Source organism: Dromaius novaehollandiae, chromosome 21 (assembly GCF_036370855.1).
Source record: "Dromaius novaehollandiae isolate bDroNov1 chromosome 21, bDroNov1.hap1, whole genome shotgun sequence".
NCBI lineage: Eukaryota > Metazoa > Chordata > Aves > Casuariiformes > Dromaiidae > Dromaius > Dromaius novaehollandiae.
The window spans coordinates 4,912,880-4,932,907 of NC_088118.1; the positions used below are offsets into that span (position 1 = coordinate 4,912,880).

The 20,028-nt window shown below is 43.7% G+C and overlaps 1 protein-coding gene across 2 annotated transcripts in view; it reads right to left on the bottom strand.

Moving 5' to 3' along the window:
- CLMP (CXADR like membrane protein) overlaps positions 1-19,722 on the bottom strand; it is a 51,834-nt gene extending 32,112 nt beyond the window's left edge. The window contains exon 1 of one of the 2 annotated variants that reach the window (XM_026099252.2): positions 19,275-19,722. In XM_026099252.2, coding sequence (XP_025955037.2) covers positions 19,275-19,425 — 151 coding nt within the window. In that variant the 5' untranslated portion in view covers positions 19,426-19,722. Of the gene's footprint in view, positions 1-17,897; positions 18,063-19,274 lie in introns of those variants that run through there. The other variant, XM_064524289.1, reaches the window with a different exon arrangement.
- Between the last annotated feature and the right edge of the window lie 306 nt (positions 19,723-20,028).

Below are 20,028 nucleotides of genomic sequence, written 5' to 3' on the forward strand. Positions count from 1 at the left end.
ACTGTTGAGGATATGCAATTTTTAAGGAAGATGGGAAGATTTAGCAAGACTTTGCACTGCTCAAAGTCACATTCTGAGCAAAGACTTTGGAATCAGGATCTTAAACAAGACAAAGACACACATATCTAGCTTGGTGGTGCTTTCCTAGAGTGGTTTTTCTTTTCTTCCCCCCCCCCCCCCCCCCAAAATCAGGCTTATGACATTCTTTGACAAGTTCTTCCGGCTCTGCAAGGTCCACAGCAGAGCACTCTGCCTGAATGTAAGGGAGATGCGTGCCTCAAATCTGGGAGAGGACTGCTGGTCCTGCAGAAGTGCTACTGCCAACAGGAATGAAAGAAAAACTGAAGCTTTCAACAAACCCAGGACAATGAATTACATAATTAAGTTCTATACTCAGATGGGCTGTGTCTATAGACTGTTTTGTCAGCAAAAGTCTTTACTGGAGTCTAAGAAAGAATAATTGACATGGTCTACTCATCATTGATATCGTTATCTGTCCACATTTGCACTTGTTGCCACCCTTGATAAAGCACTAAGCAGCTCTGTAGAGGTACCAGTTTTACCTCAGAACTTAAACCGTGCCAATTTTAAGCCTGTAGCACAACTTCAACGGAACATCCTACATGCTTAGTTCCATATGCTACTGAATCAAGTGTCAGTCCACCATACAATTATAAGAATGAAAGGCAGCATGATGAATAGACTTTTAAAAGCCAGAGTAGAACAGTGTTGATCACCCAATCTAATTTTCAGCACAGCAGAGACCACAGAGATTACCACCATAACCTTTACATACAGTTTAATAGCTCATGGTTCAATTAGTGTCTTTCAAAGAAATAGCCCTACTTGCTCCGCTCTGAAAGACTGATTCAGTGGTGCATTAAGCTTACTGTTACTTCCTTGGTTCTTGACTTCCATTCTATATTTGTCCAACTTCTAGCTACCAGCTCTTATTTGGCCCTTGTCTGTTGGACTACAAAGCCCTCTGAGAAAAGATGCCTAATCAAAGAGTCCTTAACAACAAATATCTAATTACCTCTGCTACTTAAAAAAAGAAGGGGCCACAACATAGAATTTGGAGTTAGTGTCTCATGGTAACACAAGGCAAGGCAGTTAGTCACCCCTACGTGCATTCTTCCCACTAAACTCCTGTTGCGTCCTGTGCCCGCCCGGGAGCAGGGGCTGTCCTGATCTCAGGCTCCTTTTGGGAGGGGAGAGGTTTCTCATGAACCAGGCCTAGCTGTCAGCTGATATCAGGATCCAGGGCTCATTCAGAACTGGGGGTAAGATTCATATAACAGTGAGTTGCATTTAATCCTCTCCCTCTTTTCAGAGGGTCAGTCGTAGCATCCTGCCTCTTGATCTGGGGAGGTGTCCCTCATATCATCCTTGTGCCTGCGTTGGCCTGGACACATTGGTGCATATCACAAAACAGTTACTATAAATGGTAATCAGGTAAAACATACAGAGATGCCAAGAGCTGTGAGACAGCACATTCTGACAAAGCTCTGTATATATCCAACAGCCAGCACAGCCCAGAGTCATCTCCCAGTCTTAAACAGTTCACATTCCTTTCTCAAGCTAAACTCTGCTTGGCTGCATTGTTTCAACAAGCTGAAAAGCAGCCTCGTGCCAGTGGTTTAATGCAGGGACCTTTACCCTGACCCAGACTGAGCGAGACTCTCTCCAGGCGCAAGTTCCCGAACAAAACGCCACACTCCGGTTGTTTATGCATTTCTGCTGTCCTGCAACAGGCAGAACAAACAGCACGGCTGCAAGGCTGCAGGGACATCCAAAAGGCCAACTCTTCACAACACCTCCTGAGGCTGCATGAAACTCAAAGTCAGCCAAGACAAATTCCTTAACAGGTTCTCCAGCCTAGTTTTAACTTTTATCAATCAGAGATGCTCTAGTCCGTCTTCTCTGCTACATCCAATTCATCAGACTCATTGGAGTTCAGCTGACCTGTATACTCAGCCACTGTCCATGCCTTTTATCTATGCTCAGACACTGCCCAAATATGTTTTCCTCTGAAATCTCAGTAAACTGACACTGAAACATGCCTTACACAGACCCATTATCTCCATAAGCCCTCTTTTCCATAGCAAGCTGGGTATGTCTCCCTAATGTCAAAGGGGTGTACCTGCCAAAAAGGCTCCCAATTTTTGCTGTGCTTGTAGTGTTTCTGTCAGGCACCTAAAATCTGCGAGAAGGAAGACGTGCAGTCACAGTGGGCTGATAATACACGGGTACATCCGCAATACTTGCAAAAACTGATACGTTGCCTCTTCCCACAGTGTCCTTGCAGTAACAGATTTCCATCTTTCCCTTCTGGAAAAGTTGAGTCTCACAGGAGGCAGAAAGATTTCTATTCCTGAAACAGGCATCCTGTGTGGCTACTTCCCTTAAGCGAGAAGACAGGATGGTAAGCACCTAGTTTTGTAATACTAAAGGCTGGCAAAGGAAGATGACCCATTCTGCTCAGGAATGCACATTACAACCTGGAGCACCCATCGACAAGAAAATAGATTTAAAATGCTGAACCTCTATTCAGCAAGATGTTAGACAGCTAAAAGGCTCAGAAGCAAAGTTATATTAGATTTTTCTCTTCTGAAGTATAAAAATACCTGCTTTTGCCTAACTGCCCAAGTTCAGCAACACGCTTCCCTCACAAGCATGCTGTTCCATAGCTGTCAGTTACAGGTTTTCTTCCACACCTCCACCTGATACTGGACCATGTTAGAGTGAAACAGTGGTTTAGATAAACTGTCAGTCTGATCTGGTCCAGTAATGCTTACCTCCTTATTTCCATGTTTGCTTTCAGGCAGAAGGAGTCTGACTCACAGAATGAATTCATGTTAAGAAAATGAAATACTTGTAAGTTAGGGTTTCTGCAGAGTTTCCAAGGCATCTGTCACACAGGGTCTGATGCAATTGTGACAGCACACAGAGAACCAAATCCAGGGCATGAACAACTATGACAAACCTGTGGGCCAGAGAAGAAAGCATGGCTAAATGAGTACATTTGTCATTTGCTCTTACCAGATGACAAGGGGCTAATGAACTACATGTAAATGTGCACAACTGTCTGGGGACATTCCTTTGTCTCCATATTTCTCATGGCAACTAGTACACACATTTTCTCCCTCAAGTTCACATGCCTTTGAGTTGTACCTGAAGGGCTTTTAAAAGGCACATCGTCAGGACTTTTTCACTATATTCAGTGGCCACAAGTCTAACTGGCACACCCCTGTACTACTAGAGGCATATGAATAGTGCCTAGGAATCCATCAGACCCCTCTGCTGCTGGTACAGACAGTATCTCACAAGATTTCGGTCCCGTCACTCATATTTTAGATTACAGCACTATCCCAAGGTCACAAAGCAAGCCTATTGTGGAGCCAAGTTGCTTATGTGATGTCTTACGCTAGAGACAAGTCCTCCATTCCAAATTCACCAGCAGTACAGAGCAGCTGGTGGGAAAAGAATAAAACAGAGCTGTAGACAGAGCAGCGCACGTACAGTTATCTAGTAAGTGCAGCCAAGCTCTCCGAGAGGAACAGAAGGGACTACAGCTCAGTGCCATGACTTCTCTAGAGAGTATCATGTGCAGCTCAGAAGGAAAGCAGCTGTGATGCTCTAGAAAAGAAAGCTGAACAGTGTCCTGGAGGATGAGCTCAAGGGTATCAATGAAACCTAGATTTCTGAAGGTCCCCAAAATACTGACCGCAAACAGCTGGAAAAAAAAAGGCCAGGAAAGAACCCCTCTTATTTTTACCCTCAGCATCTGCTCCTGAAAGTTACTGGAAACAAGCTCTCAGGCTAACTGGATATCCTAACTCACACACTGCCTCTTATTCTGTAAGATGTGCTTATTAGATGTTGGCATTACATCTGGAAAACGGTTTAATTACAAGTGTGAGATTCACACATTTAACATGCCTATTAGCTCTTTCCTTCCCATATCTGCAGGAGTGACATAAGCTATACACCCATTCTCTCCCAGTTTCAAGTCTAAGTTTACCCTCTGAGCCTCTGCTTTCTGTGTTTCTTCAGCTCAGAGAGCTCAGCAAATGGAAAAGCTATTTCGCAGCTTTGTAACATCGCAAATACTTGATTACATTTGCCTAGTAGAGTGGGAGGGAAGAGAGGAAATAAAATGGCCCGTCCTGGAGATAACCGCAGTTCATTGGCCCCAGACCACACAAGTCTCCATGTCTGGCCCTCATTAACATCTAGAAGCAAAACCCGAGTATCTTGTCTGCCTGAAGTCGGTCAAGTAAATAAAATGCATTCACTTGTACAGTCCTGACTGATCCTCAAGGCTCATTTGGGATGATTACAGTATCAGCGTGACTGGAGCAGGCAGTACAGGGTATCGGGTAAGATTTACAGCCTGGTTTGTGATGAGGCCAGTTCTCTTGATCTCACACAATCCCCTAACTGACAGCCGGCCGCCTCTGGCTTCCCTCAGTATGGAGGCTGCTGTTCGGGGAAATGGTGTGAGGGGAGAGGAATTGTCACGGGTTTGCTCAGAAATGTTTTATTCAGGCTGTTTATCCTCAAAAGAACATTTTCCTTTTAGATTAAATTGTCTGGATTCTGTTTATTCTAAACACAGGAGACAGGATTCAGGCATGTCCTCTTTTAGAAGTATGGCTGAGTGTACTTCCTACAAAATTTATAAAAGAACTGAAGTCGGAACTTCTGTGACTCCTGAAGATTTCAAATTCTTCCCCAAATGTAAGGAAGGAACTGGCTCTGCCAAACAGAGCACACAGTTATGATCCAGAGTAACGAATCACAAATGAAAACAGATAGCAGCCACAAGCTCTTTAGAAAAGGAGGACTGAAAATATAATGAAACTACTCATCAATACTTCGTATTGTCTTCTCTGAATACCATGAACTGCATTATATAATAGGACAAGGTATTTCCATTTTTACAGATGAGGAAGCTAAGGCTGAGAAACACCTTGTACACAACATGCTAGGATTACAGCTGAAACGAGAGGGGCAAGTTAGTGAACAATACCAATGAAAAGAGATTACAGAAAGTTTTAATTCCTGTATAATAATATATATTATTACATTATATAATTAATTCCAGTCACCACTGAAGCTGGAAGTAAAATCGCAGATTCTTGCCTCCCCATCTTTTGTTCTACTTGCAAACAGTTCCATCTCACCTGCGATATAGATACTGCCAAGTTTTCTACACCATTTTCCAAGCATCAGTCACACTGTTTTACACAGGAAGTCAGCATCTCCACCTGAGACTCACAGAAAGAAAGTCTTGCTCACCATCATCCAGGAGACAGGAAGCTGGATAACACACAGAGCTCCTCTCAGCCTCTGTACACTGCGCCACCCATAAGGCCAGACTGTCCCCACATTTACAGCACACCTCAGCACTAATACAAGTATACTGTTCCAAAACCTTTAACTTCGCACAACTGCTAACACACATTTTTCTTGTTCTTATATGAGGTACTACTTTCTTTGAATTGGAAGCGGATATAGAGAACATACAAACAGCGACTATTTAAAATGTCTGCAAAATAACATTCATCTACTTCTTGGAGTGTCCTTGTCTGCACAGTAGGAACACAAATGAGGGTAGACATTTATAAAGCATGTATAATCATTACCTGCTCAATTACTGTTGTTATAACACATGATTTGGCAATAAATGCTGCCAATTGTGGGGTTCTACCAGCTCCCTGTAGCAGAGGATTTTTTTTTTTTTTTTAATTCTGCATCATAATGAAGTTGTAATTTTATGCAGATTGGCTCAGGATATTTTTCCTGTCTTTTATGTCATCAGTCTGCTTGCCACATCCTCGCTGGAGGGGATTCCTCACTAAGTTCTCCTCTTGGTAGGGTAGGATGGCCTCTTTCGGCTGAGCATTATACATACTGACAGTGCTGACACAGAAGAATAAAACCTAAAATGATTTAAGGCAGTGAGCAGGGCTCTTCCCACAAGATCAGAAATACGCAGCTTCGCTACAGTCTTTTCCTCCTATAGCTCAGACTCATTCTTACCCTGGCTACTTTGAGACCTTATCCAAAGAGGGCAAGTCACAAACCCTTGATGGTCTCCAGCCTATCATGCACTCTCCAATTATATAAAAGCTTATTATAGATTAAGTGGTAACAGTGAGACCATACAGACTCTCCTCCACAGAGAGGCCCTCCTCCAAAGGGCTTTGCTAAGGAGGCCAGGTGTCATGAGCAAGTTGTTAGTAACTGGGCTGGGACACTAAGGCATGAATGGGTGAAGAGGCTTAGACAGACTCTCTAAGAAAAGCTAAGAATATCCCAAACTTCCTCCAGACACACCCATACTGAAAGGATGCTCGGCGTCATCTTTTCAAAAAATGATCGGGTGGGCTCAGTTCTTTCCACGCACAGTTCTATTCCACACAGAAGCTTCAAAAAACCAGAATGCATTTGCTGTTTTAGTGGCTTTTTCTGTTCTGCTCATACCAGATCACAAAAAAAGCACATGTATCAGCCGCAAAGAAGGAAAAGTAGTGTCAGTTCCTCCGTGAATAAGCTCCACCCTTAGCAGGAACAGGAAGCTCATTCCCCTTCCAAGGGCTAGATGTTACTGTGCTAGACTTGCTACATCAGGCACTTCAGGTGCAGAGAAATTTTCCACCCTATGTGATGTTGCTGGAATCCATCATGTCACACATTTGCAGTAAATATCCCAGACCCCAAAGGTGTATGAAACAAAAGACACACATACAGAGTTAAACAGGTTCAGCATACCCAAAGCATGGCTCACTGGAAGGAAGGAAGCCAGCAGCTCTTGAATAGCTTGCTATTTTTCTGGGGAGGCTAGGTTTTCCACGCACATAGCTGCAGAGTGAGAATTGAGAACAACCTGGAAAACATGGACTAAGGAAGGCTCTAGCCAGAAGCCAAGCATGTTGCGTACAGTCCTGCACCATGTGGTATGGGAGAGGATGCAACTGTGATCTAAGCGCTAGGACAACCAGAAGCAGCCCAGACCCCAGTGCTTCTAGTCCAATCTGTCCTGCTTCATATGACCTCAAAGAAGGGGGAAAAATATTCAAAGACCTTTTTCAGTACAGAACTGTTTAGTTGGGAAAATGGTGCTTTTCCTCATTTATCTACTCTGCTTGCAGCAGCACCTTGAACTTTGGTCACAAACTAGGATCCCTTTGCACTAAGAACTATAAACATCTCAAAGCCAAGAGGCAGTCCCCATTCCAAGAGAAAGCTCAGCAACCCACAGACCTTGTTGTACTCATGTTTATTCCCCTCCTCGCCCCTGCTGACAGAGTTGCAGGGATGGAAGTGAGAGGCAAATACAGCTGAAGAACTCTGCCTTGCCAGGAAGCGGCACAGATCTCACACATCACATGGCATTGCAAAGTGATAAAGATTTGCATTCAAGGGATTTTCCTACTCAGGAAATGCAGGGGCTCTGAAAATAAAGAACGTGCCTCAGCCCAACACTGCCTCCATTAAGCGTCAGCTTTTAAAGTATACGGAAAGTGCCCGGTATCTTTGTTCCAGCTATAACATATCACTTGTAGCAAGCTTTATTTTTCACTTGAAATTCTTCTATTTCAGTTAGAGCCTGTAAAAGCAACTGGGAACAGTCCGTGTGTTCAGGAGCTCTCAGAGGAGCACTAATAGGGGACACAGACAATATTGGCATCTTGTGTAATTTGTTTAACTGGCCAGTTAAACAAATCCTTCCACATGCATGAATGCTATCAACTCCTCTCCCCATCTTTACACCCAAAGATGTTTCTAAACAGAAGGAGAGGGCGCAATGAGGAGAGAAAGAATATGCATCTAGGCAACCTTTATTTTAACTCCTTTTAAAAAGCTTTAGCATACAAATTGTTCCAGGAGCTGAGAAAAATAAAGCAAGAGCATACTCAGAAAACCCCCAGAGAGCAATAGTTAAATCAAGGAAATAGATATCTCTTTAAATGAAAAACAACTGATTAAAACCAACTACAAGGGGATTTTTGAAAATGCCCTCATACCATACCGCTTTCAGAAAGGCTCAAGCACAGGTCCTTTGGAAATCCAAAGTCCTAAGTTTGTTCTGAGCATCTTGGCAGAAATATCTGCTGCACCCTTTGAGGTGCAGCAGAAGGCTGCTTCATGCCACAGCAACTCATTTTCTGTAAGCAAAGCCAGCATTAAATAAAAGGGGAAGCAGAAGGAGCTCAGTCCATCTAGCTCATGGGAAAGACCAAGACAACTTGGTTGCAACATAAATATCTTCATGAGGAGGAAACAGCAGATGTTTTGAGAGAGGGAAAAAACCATAGTAAGACTCGAAGCCAGAAACATTCATGTTAGTAAGATGCACAATCTTGGTGACCATTTGATGGGAGACTTTCCACCACTTGAAGCCTTCAAACCAAGCCTGACTGCCTTTCTGGAAGAGATATTTTACTTAAGAGCTTAAAATAAATTCAAGGATAACAGGAGTGAAATTCTCTGGCCTCTGATATACAGACCCTCGAGCAATCCTCAGCACCGCCCTTCATTTCCTCGTGCTCCATCTCTGCAGAAAGACAGAGTTCTTTCTACAAGACTGCTTTAAAATGCCTGTAACTGTGTGTATACTAGGATATCAAGGCACTCTCAAATATGCCTGTAAGATAAATTTCTGTTGCATTTTCCTCTGTGGCTTCATGTGCTGTGATCCAGAGATGCTGACAAGTCCCTGCATGCTAACTACACTGTGGGGCTCGTCAGCAGTAAGGACCTTCAGCAAAGCATAATGAATTTGCCAACAGATAGTGCTTTTTGTTCAGGCCACACCTAATTCATATAAGTTCATGAAAAACAAGTATCCTCAGCACCTCATCTAATTGTTTAGATGCTGTCTGAACACTTTAGACTCCTGTTTTTCCTGCTTAGTCACTGCACGAGTTTACGCTGTAGAAGCATTTTGCCTGGCCTTCACAGGCATAGATGCTAAACTGGTGCCTGGCTTGTTCTGACAGCAAGCAGGAATAAAACTAGGTTTAACACAGTCTGGACTACTACACCAGCTTTTAAGCCTGCAGTGCTGTAGGCGCTGCTCAAAGAAATGGTCCCTGCCTCAGAGCACTTATAACCCAGAAAGTGTCATCCTGAACATTTCTGTCTGGCACAGTAACACCCCAGTTTCATTCATGTTTTGATTTTGGCTTTGCTCCTCTCCTCTGGTGCTTTCGCCTAAGTCAAGAGCACATGGGGGAAAAACAAAGATGCCAACAACTTGAAAAAGAAACATGCTAGAGAAAGAACTGCAGCCTCTGCTGCATTCAGTGCCTTTGCTTACTAGTGGGTGTGCATTCATTGGTGTCCCACAGTGGAAGCAATAGGCTCAGGGTATTACTAAAAAGGAAAAAGTGGGAGCTCATGTAATTAGAGGAAGAAGTATTGTGCAACACAGGATCATTACCTCCAGAGCAAATGACATCAGTTTTCAGCTTTCCTTATACCAAGTCAGAGTGGATCTGAATTAACTAACAACTGCAGAAATCTTCTGTTTGCTTCACGGGCAACTTTGGGCCAAGCGGAAGGAGCTTTGACAAGGCCAACCAACACTGGGATGCATTTGCCAGAGTGGCCGCGATGGGAGAACTTAAAGTCTGCAGCATCGTCTTCCCACAAACTAGTACATGGCATATCTTAACAGGCTACCACTTTACACTTTTGCAGCACCGCATCTGTAGGAGGGTTACTACATTTGTGACTGCTCCTACACTTAAAGAGGAGCAGCTGAGGCACACAGCAGCTGAAACCAACATTTTCAAATGCATCTCAAAACTTTAGACACTTCAAGGGCCCCAGGCTTAGCACACTGTTGGGCTGACCCAGTCAAGTTCATGCGGCCCTGGAGTTACATTTTCAGAAGCGCTGCTCCTTTATTACACAAGTTCACCGCTTGAAATAGAGACGCTCGAAACAGGCACTTAAAAATGGAGCCTGGAATTACTTACATCACTGAGTCACTGGCAAACCAAGAAAGGAACCTAGACATCCTGAACACAGCTTTCACCAGACAGTCCTCTGAATCGCTTGCAATCCCCATTTGGAAAAAATTACAACATTTGTCGATGGAAGAACTGTGCTTTGTCATGTTAAAATCCCCTTTGTCTCCAAGCAAGAGCTTGAAACAATGAAAATGAAGATGGGTTTTGCCCACAACACAGACCACATTAGAGCACAACAAAGCAGCACTGTTGAAACATCCGTCCAGATTGGATGGATCCACTAAAACAGATACTTAGGTGAAATGCTGAGAGTCTTGGGGATTAGCTCTGAGCTCTCACACAAGTAGCACCTCAGTCATGTAAGTGGGGGGCACTGCTGTGGAACAGGCCTGCTCCAGACAAATGGATAACAGCAAACTTCAGAGCTGATGCTCAGCATGGCTTTGAAGGCCTCGGAATAAAGATAATGCCAAGTCACTGATTTGGAATCGAACAAAAATACAGACACTCTTCCAAAGCCACACCACAACACAGTCGGAGTCAGCCATTGCCTGACACCGCCATTAGTAAAAAGCAGAATCAACTCCTGCCTGAAGGCTCAAACCCTGAGGAGTCTTTCCTCTGCCTCCTCCAGCCTTTCAGTACCAGGGGGTCTTTCTGAAGCAAATAGCTCATAGCTCCTGGTTTACCCTTGGATAAAACACTCTGGGCCAAATTCTTCACTTCACAGTTACCTTAAAGTCAATCGAGTTTCATCAGCAGAGACTTACTTCCCATTTTGAGCACAAGCCTCTTGGCTCTCTGCAAACAGTGTTTTTACATGCTCTTAATTTCATACAAGACTCATCAGAGCATTTAACAGACATTCACTGAAGCCGCATGTTGCTGCAGTGCAATGAGTCCTAGTGCCAGTTAATGCCTGGGGAAAATGAAGCAATTTCCTTAATATTACCCAACAAGTCAGGATCCACCACAGGATTCCCAGCACTCTACCAGACGCTGGTCTTAAGTCTCACTTCAGCAGATTTGTTCTGGAATTACCCTAGCATAATAGAGCTCCGAATCTGGCTCAGTACCTCCTTTTCTGCAGAGGTTTGATAAACGGTCCTTTGTTCAGAAAAGGCCTGATGGTGGAGAATGTGGCTCCTTTTTCCCCTTGTCCCTGGAATTGTGATTGGAAATAATTGGAAGTGTCACTGGAAGTAATCAGAAGTGACAGTCCCTGGGCTATAAGGCTTTTGCTTGAAGTCTAACGATCCCCCCCTGCAAAACAAAACCTAAATTTAAACAATGAAGTCACAAAGTAATTTGCCTTCAAGGTTGAAAACCCTGCAATTTATTTTTTTTTTCTGAAACAAAAAAAGAAGGGCCTGACTCTGTTTTAGCTCAATATTCAAGGCTTGCTGTGCTATATCAAAGACTTACCCGCCTGCACACACACACACAAACACGCCCCACCATTTCCTGGTGCTTTGCAGCCCTATCCTCCAGATAAAGTTCATCTTTATATTAAAGACTTCTACGGCCTTTAAAATTTTATCAAGGCTTTAAAACGCAAAAAAACAGCCTAGCCGTCTGAGCTATGAGACTCAGCCAGCATGCATCTCATAAATATTCCGCGTACTGGAAAACCACCTCTTCCTGATGTTTTTACTGAGGCACAAAGGGGGAAGGGAACACAGCCACTTGTTTTTTTTCTGTATTCCAGTTCTGGAAAGGCCTCTTACCATCCCGGTTTGCACTAAATGCTGTTCAGGCACATAGGGAAAGGCAACCTCTGTCCAAAAGAACCTACAGCCTAAGTAGTCAAGGCAAGTGAAAAGCACAAGGCAGCGCGGAGGGCAGGAGGGGAAGAGGGACCTGCATGGCTTGACAAGACCTAAAACGGAGCAGCGAATTGAATCCAGATTCCCAGCCCCTTACATTAAACAGTCCCTAATGCTTGCCTGACCTGTTGCTTTCGGTTTTACCTTCAGATACTCCGGTAAAGCAGCTGATCTGATCATCACTACTTCTGCCTGTGCTCCAGGATATATTAGAACAGAACACTACAGAAAAAGCCTTTGAGCAAAAGCACTGCTAGGCTTGCACCCATGCAGCAAGAGCACTGCCTTATCATAAGGGAGCATGCACCCACCTGTGGCTTAGTTTCCTCATCTAAAATATGCTGTGTATACTTCTCTAACCAATATATCACTGCAAGATTAAATGAATTATCCAGAAACTGATAAAAAAAGTCACGTAATACTTATCACAAGAGATGCTACAAAAGTAGTGGCAGTGCAGCATTATGGCAGACCAAATGCAGTCTGCAGCCAGTCATCCACTGCCTCTAACTGTGCACGCTCCATTTCAAGAGACTTGTTTCCAGGACAGCAGCCTCCCTTCTACCAATGTGTATTGTAAGCACAACGAATTTTTCACTGACCTTTTCCTACCGAAGGCAATTAAACTGCAGGCACTAATCTGAACTTCAACCCTTCTGCCTAGTCAAACTCAGAAACAAGGCACGCATATTAAGGCTCCATACTCATTTTGCAGCCACAAAAATGTGGACATCAGCTACAGGGGAGTAAAAAAGCCAGGCTGAAAGTATACTCTTTAATGTATATTGATTCTTGCAGAACAGCAGTTCTGACACCACAAATGTGGGTCTGGCCCATTAAGACAAATGCTGAGTTAGAACATTTGCTTTTTATAACTAACTCTTTTTGAGAGAAGATGAGGGAGCAGGCAAGGACAGGAATTGTTTCAATATCTTCTCCAGTTGTACTCACCACCTTCAATGCATTTTACAGTTGCTCACCGCTCTTGACAGGTTGTTGCAAAGAAGAAGGAACTCTCCCTAATTTGTCACATGGAAAAACTGAGACACTAAAAAATAAAGTGGCTTGAGAAAACCTAGCACTGAGGCAGTGCTGAGGCAGGGCAGTACCCACCTTTCGTAAGGATACCTCAGCTGCTTTCTGTCCAGAACTTAGATTGTGAGCTCTCGGGGTAAAAGACCATCTTTATTTTCGGGTGCTAACCCATTGCTGGAGCTCCCAGTCACTACTGCAATACAATTTCTGTCTTCTGCCCAGAGAGAAGGCATGTTTTATGGAAGGTTTGATCCCCTGATTGGCGGAAGCGTGCTGTTAGCACTAGAGCTCTGTTCCCTCCTTATCATTCCACTCAGTAATACTGGAGAATCAGATGGGAGGGAGAGGAGAGTATAACAGATGAACAAGATGCCAAATATTCCATCTTCCTTGCTTTTGTTGACTTGACTTCCCTTCACTTTGCACATTTTCTATTGTTGTGTTTCTCACTCTCACCATTTCTGCATTCTCCATTATTTTGTCTTTTAATTATCTATTCACAGCCTTCAGTGACCTGATTGCACCCTCAGCTTTTTGTGGGGCTACTTCTGTAAGCTAACCAGTTCTAAGAATGGATGAACCAACAGTACGGGGAAGAAAAGACCCACTCACCTTTTAGACAGGGCACTGCCAAGTTCCCACTGCACCCAAAGTAGCCTCTGTTTTGTAGCACAGTGGTGCATGCGAGACAGGCAATTCTGAACACTCAAGAAACGAGCTTTCTCTCTGTACGTATAAAATACATTACATTTGCGCACTGATGTGCACATACATGCAATGGCTGCCACCTAAGCTAAGGCACAGGACTACTTAAAAATCTAAGTTATGATTTCATTACAGCTGCAGAAACAACTGGAGAGAAAAAGCACAGAAAGCAGCCAGCAACACCCCTCTTCACTGGGTACTAGACACCCTTACAATCATTTAGCATCACACACACAAATCAGATTTTCACAAATACACACGAGACTTGGTCAGACTGACTGTTTACATTTCTTTACAGGCACTTCCTAAAAACTTAAACAAATCCCGGACTGCAAACCTGCTAAGTTCCTTATAAAGCCGTGCATTTGCCTTGAGGAAAATAGGGGCATTTGTTTTTATCCTCAGGATAAACATCAGAATATCTCCAAGCCAGTTGTGCAATACAAGCATTTCTGGGAAGCTTGTGCTGCTGTTACACAAAATGTCCTTCTGAAGTGGGCCAGAGTACCCCAGCACAAACAGACCACCAATTCTATATGGAGGAGACAAGGTCCAGTACAGGCAGAATGGAAAAAAAGACCAGTTGTTTTCCACGGGAAATTAAGTGTGGGGGTTTTTTTGGTGTGTGGTTTTTTTTTTTTTTTTTTTTTACTTCAAATGATTAAAATCCATCTTCAGTACTTCAGCTCTTAAACTTCAACATGCTGCTGTTCCTCACTTTTGTAAGGTTAGGGTTTCCCCCCACACCCCCCCCCAAAGTGGAAAAAGAAAAGAGGGAAGAAAAGAGAAAAATTAACCAAATTAACCTCAAACTATAAACACAGGATTTTAACATTAAAACCGAAACTATTTCATATAAAAAAAATTCCATTGTAGGAAAAAAATAGGCTTTTCTTGTCAAGTGTCTTGATGGAAAATATTTGAAATTTATTTTTAAATAAACCATCTCTGGCTTTAAAAAAAATTTTAGTCTGTCTCAAAAGTGTTAACCCTGATACCCTGCCAGACAGCAACTCACTCAATTATGTCTTGCTACTTTGAATTCCCCCTGGAGTGTCAAATGAATACACTGCTTTTCTTCGCTCCCTTTCCTTTAGTAGTACACTCCTCTACAATAATACTTAAAAGCTGCTTGCCCCATCATAGAAGTAAATTCACACCATGGACTAATGGACCGATTCTTACATTCACTTGGTGATTTTGCTGAGCACTTCTGGCATTCTCCTGCCAGAAGTGAGATATTAGAATTAAATGATTTGAAGCTATCCTTGGGAGAACGGTCTTGAGCTAAATACACCAGCAGTAATTATTAGCGCTCCTTCATATGGCAAAGACTCAAAAAAGTAAAAACTGCACAGTAATCCTCTACAAAAACCCTGTTCACAGCTATAGATTTGTTCTTTTTGTGCTCCAGTCCCAGGCTAAGGCTGTTTTTGTCAAGTGCTGTATAAACATGGGACAGAATTCTTGCCCCACCAAACTTTAATCTAAATATATCATGAAGCAAACACGCTAAGCCAACAAACAAGGAGCTTTGAGAAAACCAGGAGATAAGTGTCATATACACTGACAATAGCCCCTGCGCAATTTGGGAAGGACCTGAAAAATCAGCAGGAACATAAGATCCATCAGCTTACTTGTCAGATTGCTTAAAACAGTCCCTCCTTCTCGTTTTATTAGTTTTCAGACACAAGTGTCCCTTTAAAAAATCAACGAGAAACTTCCCGGTAACCTCACTAGGAGGAGTAATGAAGATTTTTATGATACTGCCGTCATTCTTAGACTTGGCTGCGTTGGAACATGGTGCTGGAAGGTTAAGGAGAAAGACAGATCTCAAGGAGATGTGATGGGGCAGACTGCAGGTTGCCTGTGCTCTTAGAGCAGCAGAGAAGCCCAGTCTCAGACATCTGAGAGTCAGCATACCAGCACAGCCCCAGGCTGACCTGCCGCTGCTGAATGCTGCAAAGCAGCTTCCGTATCATTACAGGAGTTTTTCAAGCTAGCTTTCTGGTGAATACCTAGGCAAATGCATGCTGTCAGACCCAATTGCTCATGCCAACAGGCACTAGAGGGATTTGCACCATAACCTTCTCCCAGCACAATGAGACAGAGTCTTGGTGTTCCATGCAGTAACTATCTACCCTTGGGACAGCACTGTAAGGGAGACCTTCATCTCAGAGCTTAGAGGGCAGAGCTCAGAAATAAAAGGTAGTTTAGCTGCTACAGCTCCATCCACTCTAGGAATGTTGCCACATATAATACAGATTCTCATACTGAACACATCTTTATCAGACTATCACAAGGCAGACTAAATGCGCAAGTCAGAGCCACAGGTATATTTGCATTCAGCAGCCTCAACAGAGATTCCCCACAGTCACTATATCCTACTCCTGTCACGCCCCAAAGACTTTGCATACAGTGGTAGTTCTGACTTGGCTCCCAACGCATCTGCTCTTGATCTCAGAGGGCAGATTTCCTTACCTTCTGCTGGCCCCTCAGATTTAGAGAGCCCATGAAGACTTTGCACTTACTGATGGAGCTGTGAAGTTAACTGTGGAGGAATGAAAACAGACTCTTCTCCATTCCTCTCTGTAAGTGGAAACATCTCTGTGGGTAAGTGGCTGCCTGCTCTTCAGATTAAACAAGATTTGTGCAATTCAGGCATTGCGGTAAGCAGCCCCTAACACAAGGTCAGTGCAAGGGTTCAGTGTCAGTAGCAGGACACCAGAAAGCTGGACAGCTGATTTGGTTTGGCACATCTTATATTCCTTTGGATCTCTAAACCCATCAGTTTCTGAAGAGGGTCAAGGCTCATACATTTGCGAACAAGTTCAGAGGGGGGAGGAAAAAAAAAAAAAAAAAAAAAAAAAAAAAAAGAGTAAAACTAGTGAAAAAGCCAGGCACACAAGTTATACCCATGCGAAAATATTTGCTTACCCAACAATGAATTTTCTCCTTTAATAGACGCTCCATTAAAAAACACAAAACTGAGTGGGGGAGATGGGAGAAGGCAAAGGAGAGCACTACCACCTGACAGTTTAAATCAATTAGGCAAAACATTTATGTAAATGAAAATATTTGCTAGCTCTTACTGAGAAAGTCAGCATTCTCTGTAAGTTGTCACACCCGGAAGTGAAGAATTGGGTATTTCCCATGGAAATTTCCATTCTGATTTTTAAGAGTGCAGTTTGTTACATAAGCAGTTTGAAACAAAATTTTGACCAGCTACGGACTCAGATAAGAATCAGTGTCACCAAGGCTTACACATAGGCATACATCCTAGCACGTATTACCTTCACACCTTTCTGCTTCGTTCACCTAGCCTCTGCAACAGAAGCAAGCAGGGTCATGAGTCTTATCCATACATAGGAAAGTCTTTCATCTTGTCTCATTTTAAAACTCTCCTTAAACCTAACTGGCTTCCTGTTACACTGCTCACCTCTCCAGGGCAAGGACTGTATACACTAGCCGTGCTATAAACATGTTTAGCAGCAACGAGAAACCAAAACAGTCTACCTTTCTCTCAGGTTTGCTTGGCTTCTCCAAAGCCTCTTTCATGCAAGTCTTCCACTTAAAGAAGTGAAAGTGCCACTGGCTGCTTGCTTTTCCCCCATTTTCCTGTGAAAAAGCTACTAGGCTTTCTCTAGCTAGCAAAGGAGACTCTCCAGCCTCCTTGCTTTCTCTCAGGCACAATCCAGGAACAGGGGCCGCAACACTTGACTCTTTCCTGGAGCATCCTTTTAATATCGGTCAATGATGCTGGACTCAGAGCAGAAACACTAGAGCCGTCTGTTGACAAGGCAGGTACAAAGCAGGCAAGAGAAAGGGCAGTTCCACAGCTACAGCGTGGTGCCAGGAGACAAAACATTCTGGATTCTGCCAGGAGCTTTGGAAAACCATTTAATGCCCTGCCCCTTGCCACTGCTGAGGCTGAGAAACTCAGTTCATGGGTTCAGCACAGGATTCATGTCTTCTGCTTTGGGTATACTAGCATTATGAAGAATCCCAGATGCCAAAGAAATGAGAACGATTATAAAAGCTTATTGTATTTCCTGGATAAAAGCAGCACGAGTCATGAGCTGTAGTTACAGCCACAAGTGCTTCTTCTGTGAAGAGAGCTTATGCCATTTGCTCCAGCCTTTCAACATTTGGCCTCCGTGAGGCAAAGTCATCAACTCAAGAAGGTTGAGTGGATGGAAGACTGCAGGTGCCCTTCCTCTTCTTCACCAAGGTAAGCAACCCTCCCTAGTTTCTCAGCTTCTGCAGAGCCACTTTTCTTGTCATTTCTGTGGGACAGATCATCCCAGACACCTCTTACAGGAACCCAGCCGTTTGCTCTAACCTCTGTCTTCGCTGCTGGTGTCTTCAAGTATCACGACCACATCAAGACACATTGTCAAGGCAAATGTACAGGGGGGATGAGGTGCTGCCTGCACTCCCCCTGCGGATTCTGCAGCACGTCCGAGCTCCCTCGCAGATTCTTGCAGAGGAAACCTTATGCTAACAGCAGTCCCTGGAGCAAAACCCTTTCTCTGCAATATATTCAGCAGCTCTACAGATGCTTCCTTGTCTTTTGGACACCTAACAATCTGGCTAGTCTGTTTCACACCTGTGAGCCTTCGTGGACCCGGCTGTCCCCTGCAGCATCTGTTTCCAGCAAGCCATCTGAAGCCTTTATTTCTACTGCTCGTGCCCACCCCATCACCCTGAGGAACTTAACTCTTCCCAGGGAATTCAAGACCTGATCCCCACTCGCACATGCCCTCAGGTTCCTGGGGAAAGGGACAACCCAGGAATCATAGCCCCTGCCCAACCACAACAGATTTCTCTAAGCTGCCTGCCTGTCAGTGCGATCTGGTGAGCAGAACGGAGACAGAAGCTCACTCATCACATTACAGTGCCTCTGGAGATGCCGAGACCCAGGCTGCTTCCGAGTCAGTCATGTAGGCAAGCCCCCTTAAAGACCTCACGGCTGCAAACCCCTTTTCTCTAGAGGCCATGGCTTTAACAAACAGCTCTCCCTTCAGTCCTCCTGCCTTCACTATCCTCCTTTTACTGTCTTCTTTCCTGCTCTCTGCTCTTCTCCTCCCTCCTATTCAGTCACCACTCTTTTCTTGTCCTTCTTTCAGCAGCCCTCTTCCCCCCTTTTTTCCACCTTCCCCCTTTCATTTCTTCCCTTTATCTCCTTTCTTTTCCCATCCTCCCCCCCCCAGCCTACTCCCTCTTGCACTTTAGCACATCTGTTTCTCATCTGAGGCATCTATTGCAAACAATAACCCCTTTTTATTTTAAAATCAGAACATTAAATGCCTGAGCAAAGCAAAACAGTTAAACAAACTTGACACCATGCCTGGAACAAAGACATTTTGTTCACCTTGCTTTCCCAATGAGGTTAAAACCCCTCACTAGTCCATTGCTTAAAAACACTGCCCTTTTTAAAATCAAAAACATACATTCCCCAAAAGGAATGGGTTTAACCACCACTCCTAAAAACACATCTAGTTTTTTAAATATCTCTGGTCATCAACCTGCCAATAATTGAAACAACAAGAAAAGCATGAACAATAAACCCAGACAGCACCAAATTCAGAGTTTCACATAAGTTTTTTCTTTGCAAATCCCTTTCTTTAGCTCACCATAAATGATCTTTTTTGTTGTGCAGAGAGGGCACATGAAAGTTTGATTAACAACAGAAAATAAGACCAAAAAGCCAACCTACCTAAAAAGAAGATAGAAAGTGCAGACATTCCGTCTCCAGGCGAGAGAGGGACTTTTCCTCCCTTTTTTTCCTTTCTCCCAGGAATGGCAGGCAGACCTGCACAGAACTCAAAGGAACGCCTCTGGAATGCACCGAGTGTAATTGCATCCATGTGCCAGAAAAATAACCAACTTCACTGTTTCTTTCCTTCTGCTATTCATCTCCCTGTCCATATTCCATCCAGATTCAGTGAGATCTTAGATCTCCGCTGCTCGTAATTCAGGCCCTTGAGTTTCTGGAAGAGACGAGACAGAGGCGGTGCGGCAAGGAGTTCACATCTACGGCAGCATAGAACAATTTTGCACGTCTGAAAAGAAAAGGAGAGAAGAGGGGGGGGAAAACACTGTGCTCAATGTTCACCACATGGCTGCCTCCCAGAAGAGCCCCTCCCTACCATCAGCTGGGATTAATAGCGAAGACCAGTCATGTGGATGAGGTACTGCTAACTCCGAACAAAAATATATTAAAAAGTTTTTTTTAAACCTTTGGAGGAAAACAAGAGGGTTTCTCTAGTGTCAAAACAGTTAAGTTCGGAGGCAGTAAAGACTCAGCATGAAAAAAAGAAATCAGACTCATCACTCAGGAGCTAGAGACAGACTCTTGGAGAGAGCACACATGCTCTTCCAAGTGATAAATAAACTCACATATGTACATTATCTTTATTGTCATTTATAGCTAGTAAGCTGCAAAATTTAAGCCTTTAGCCGTCCTGTAG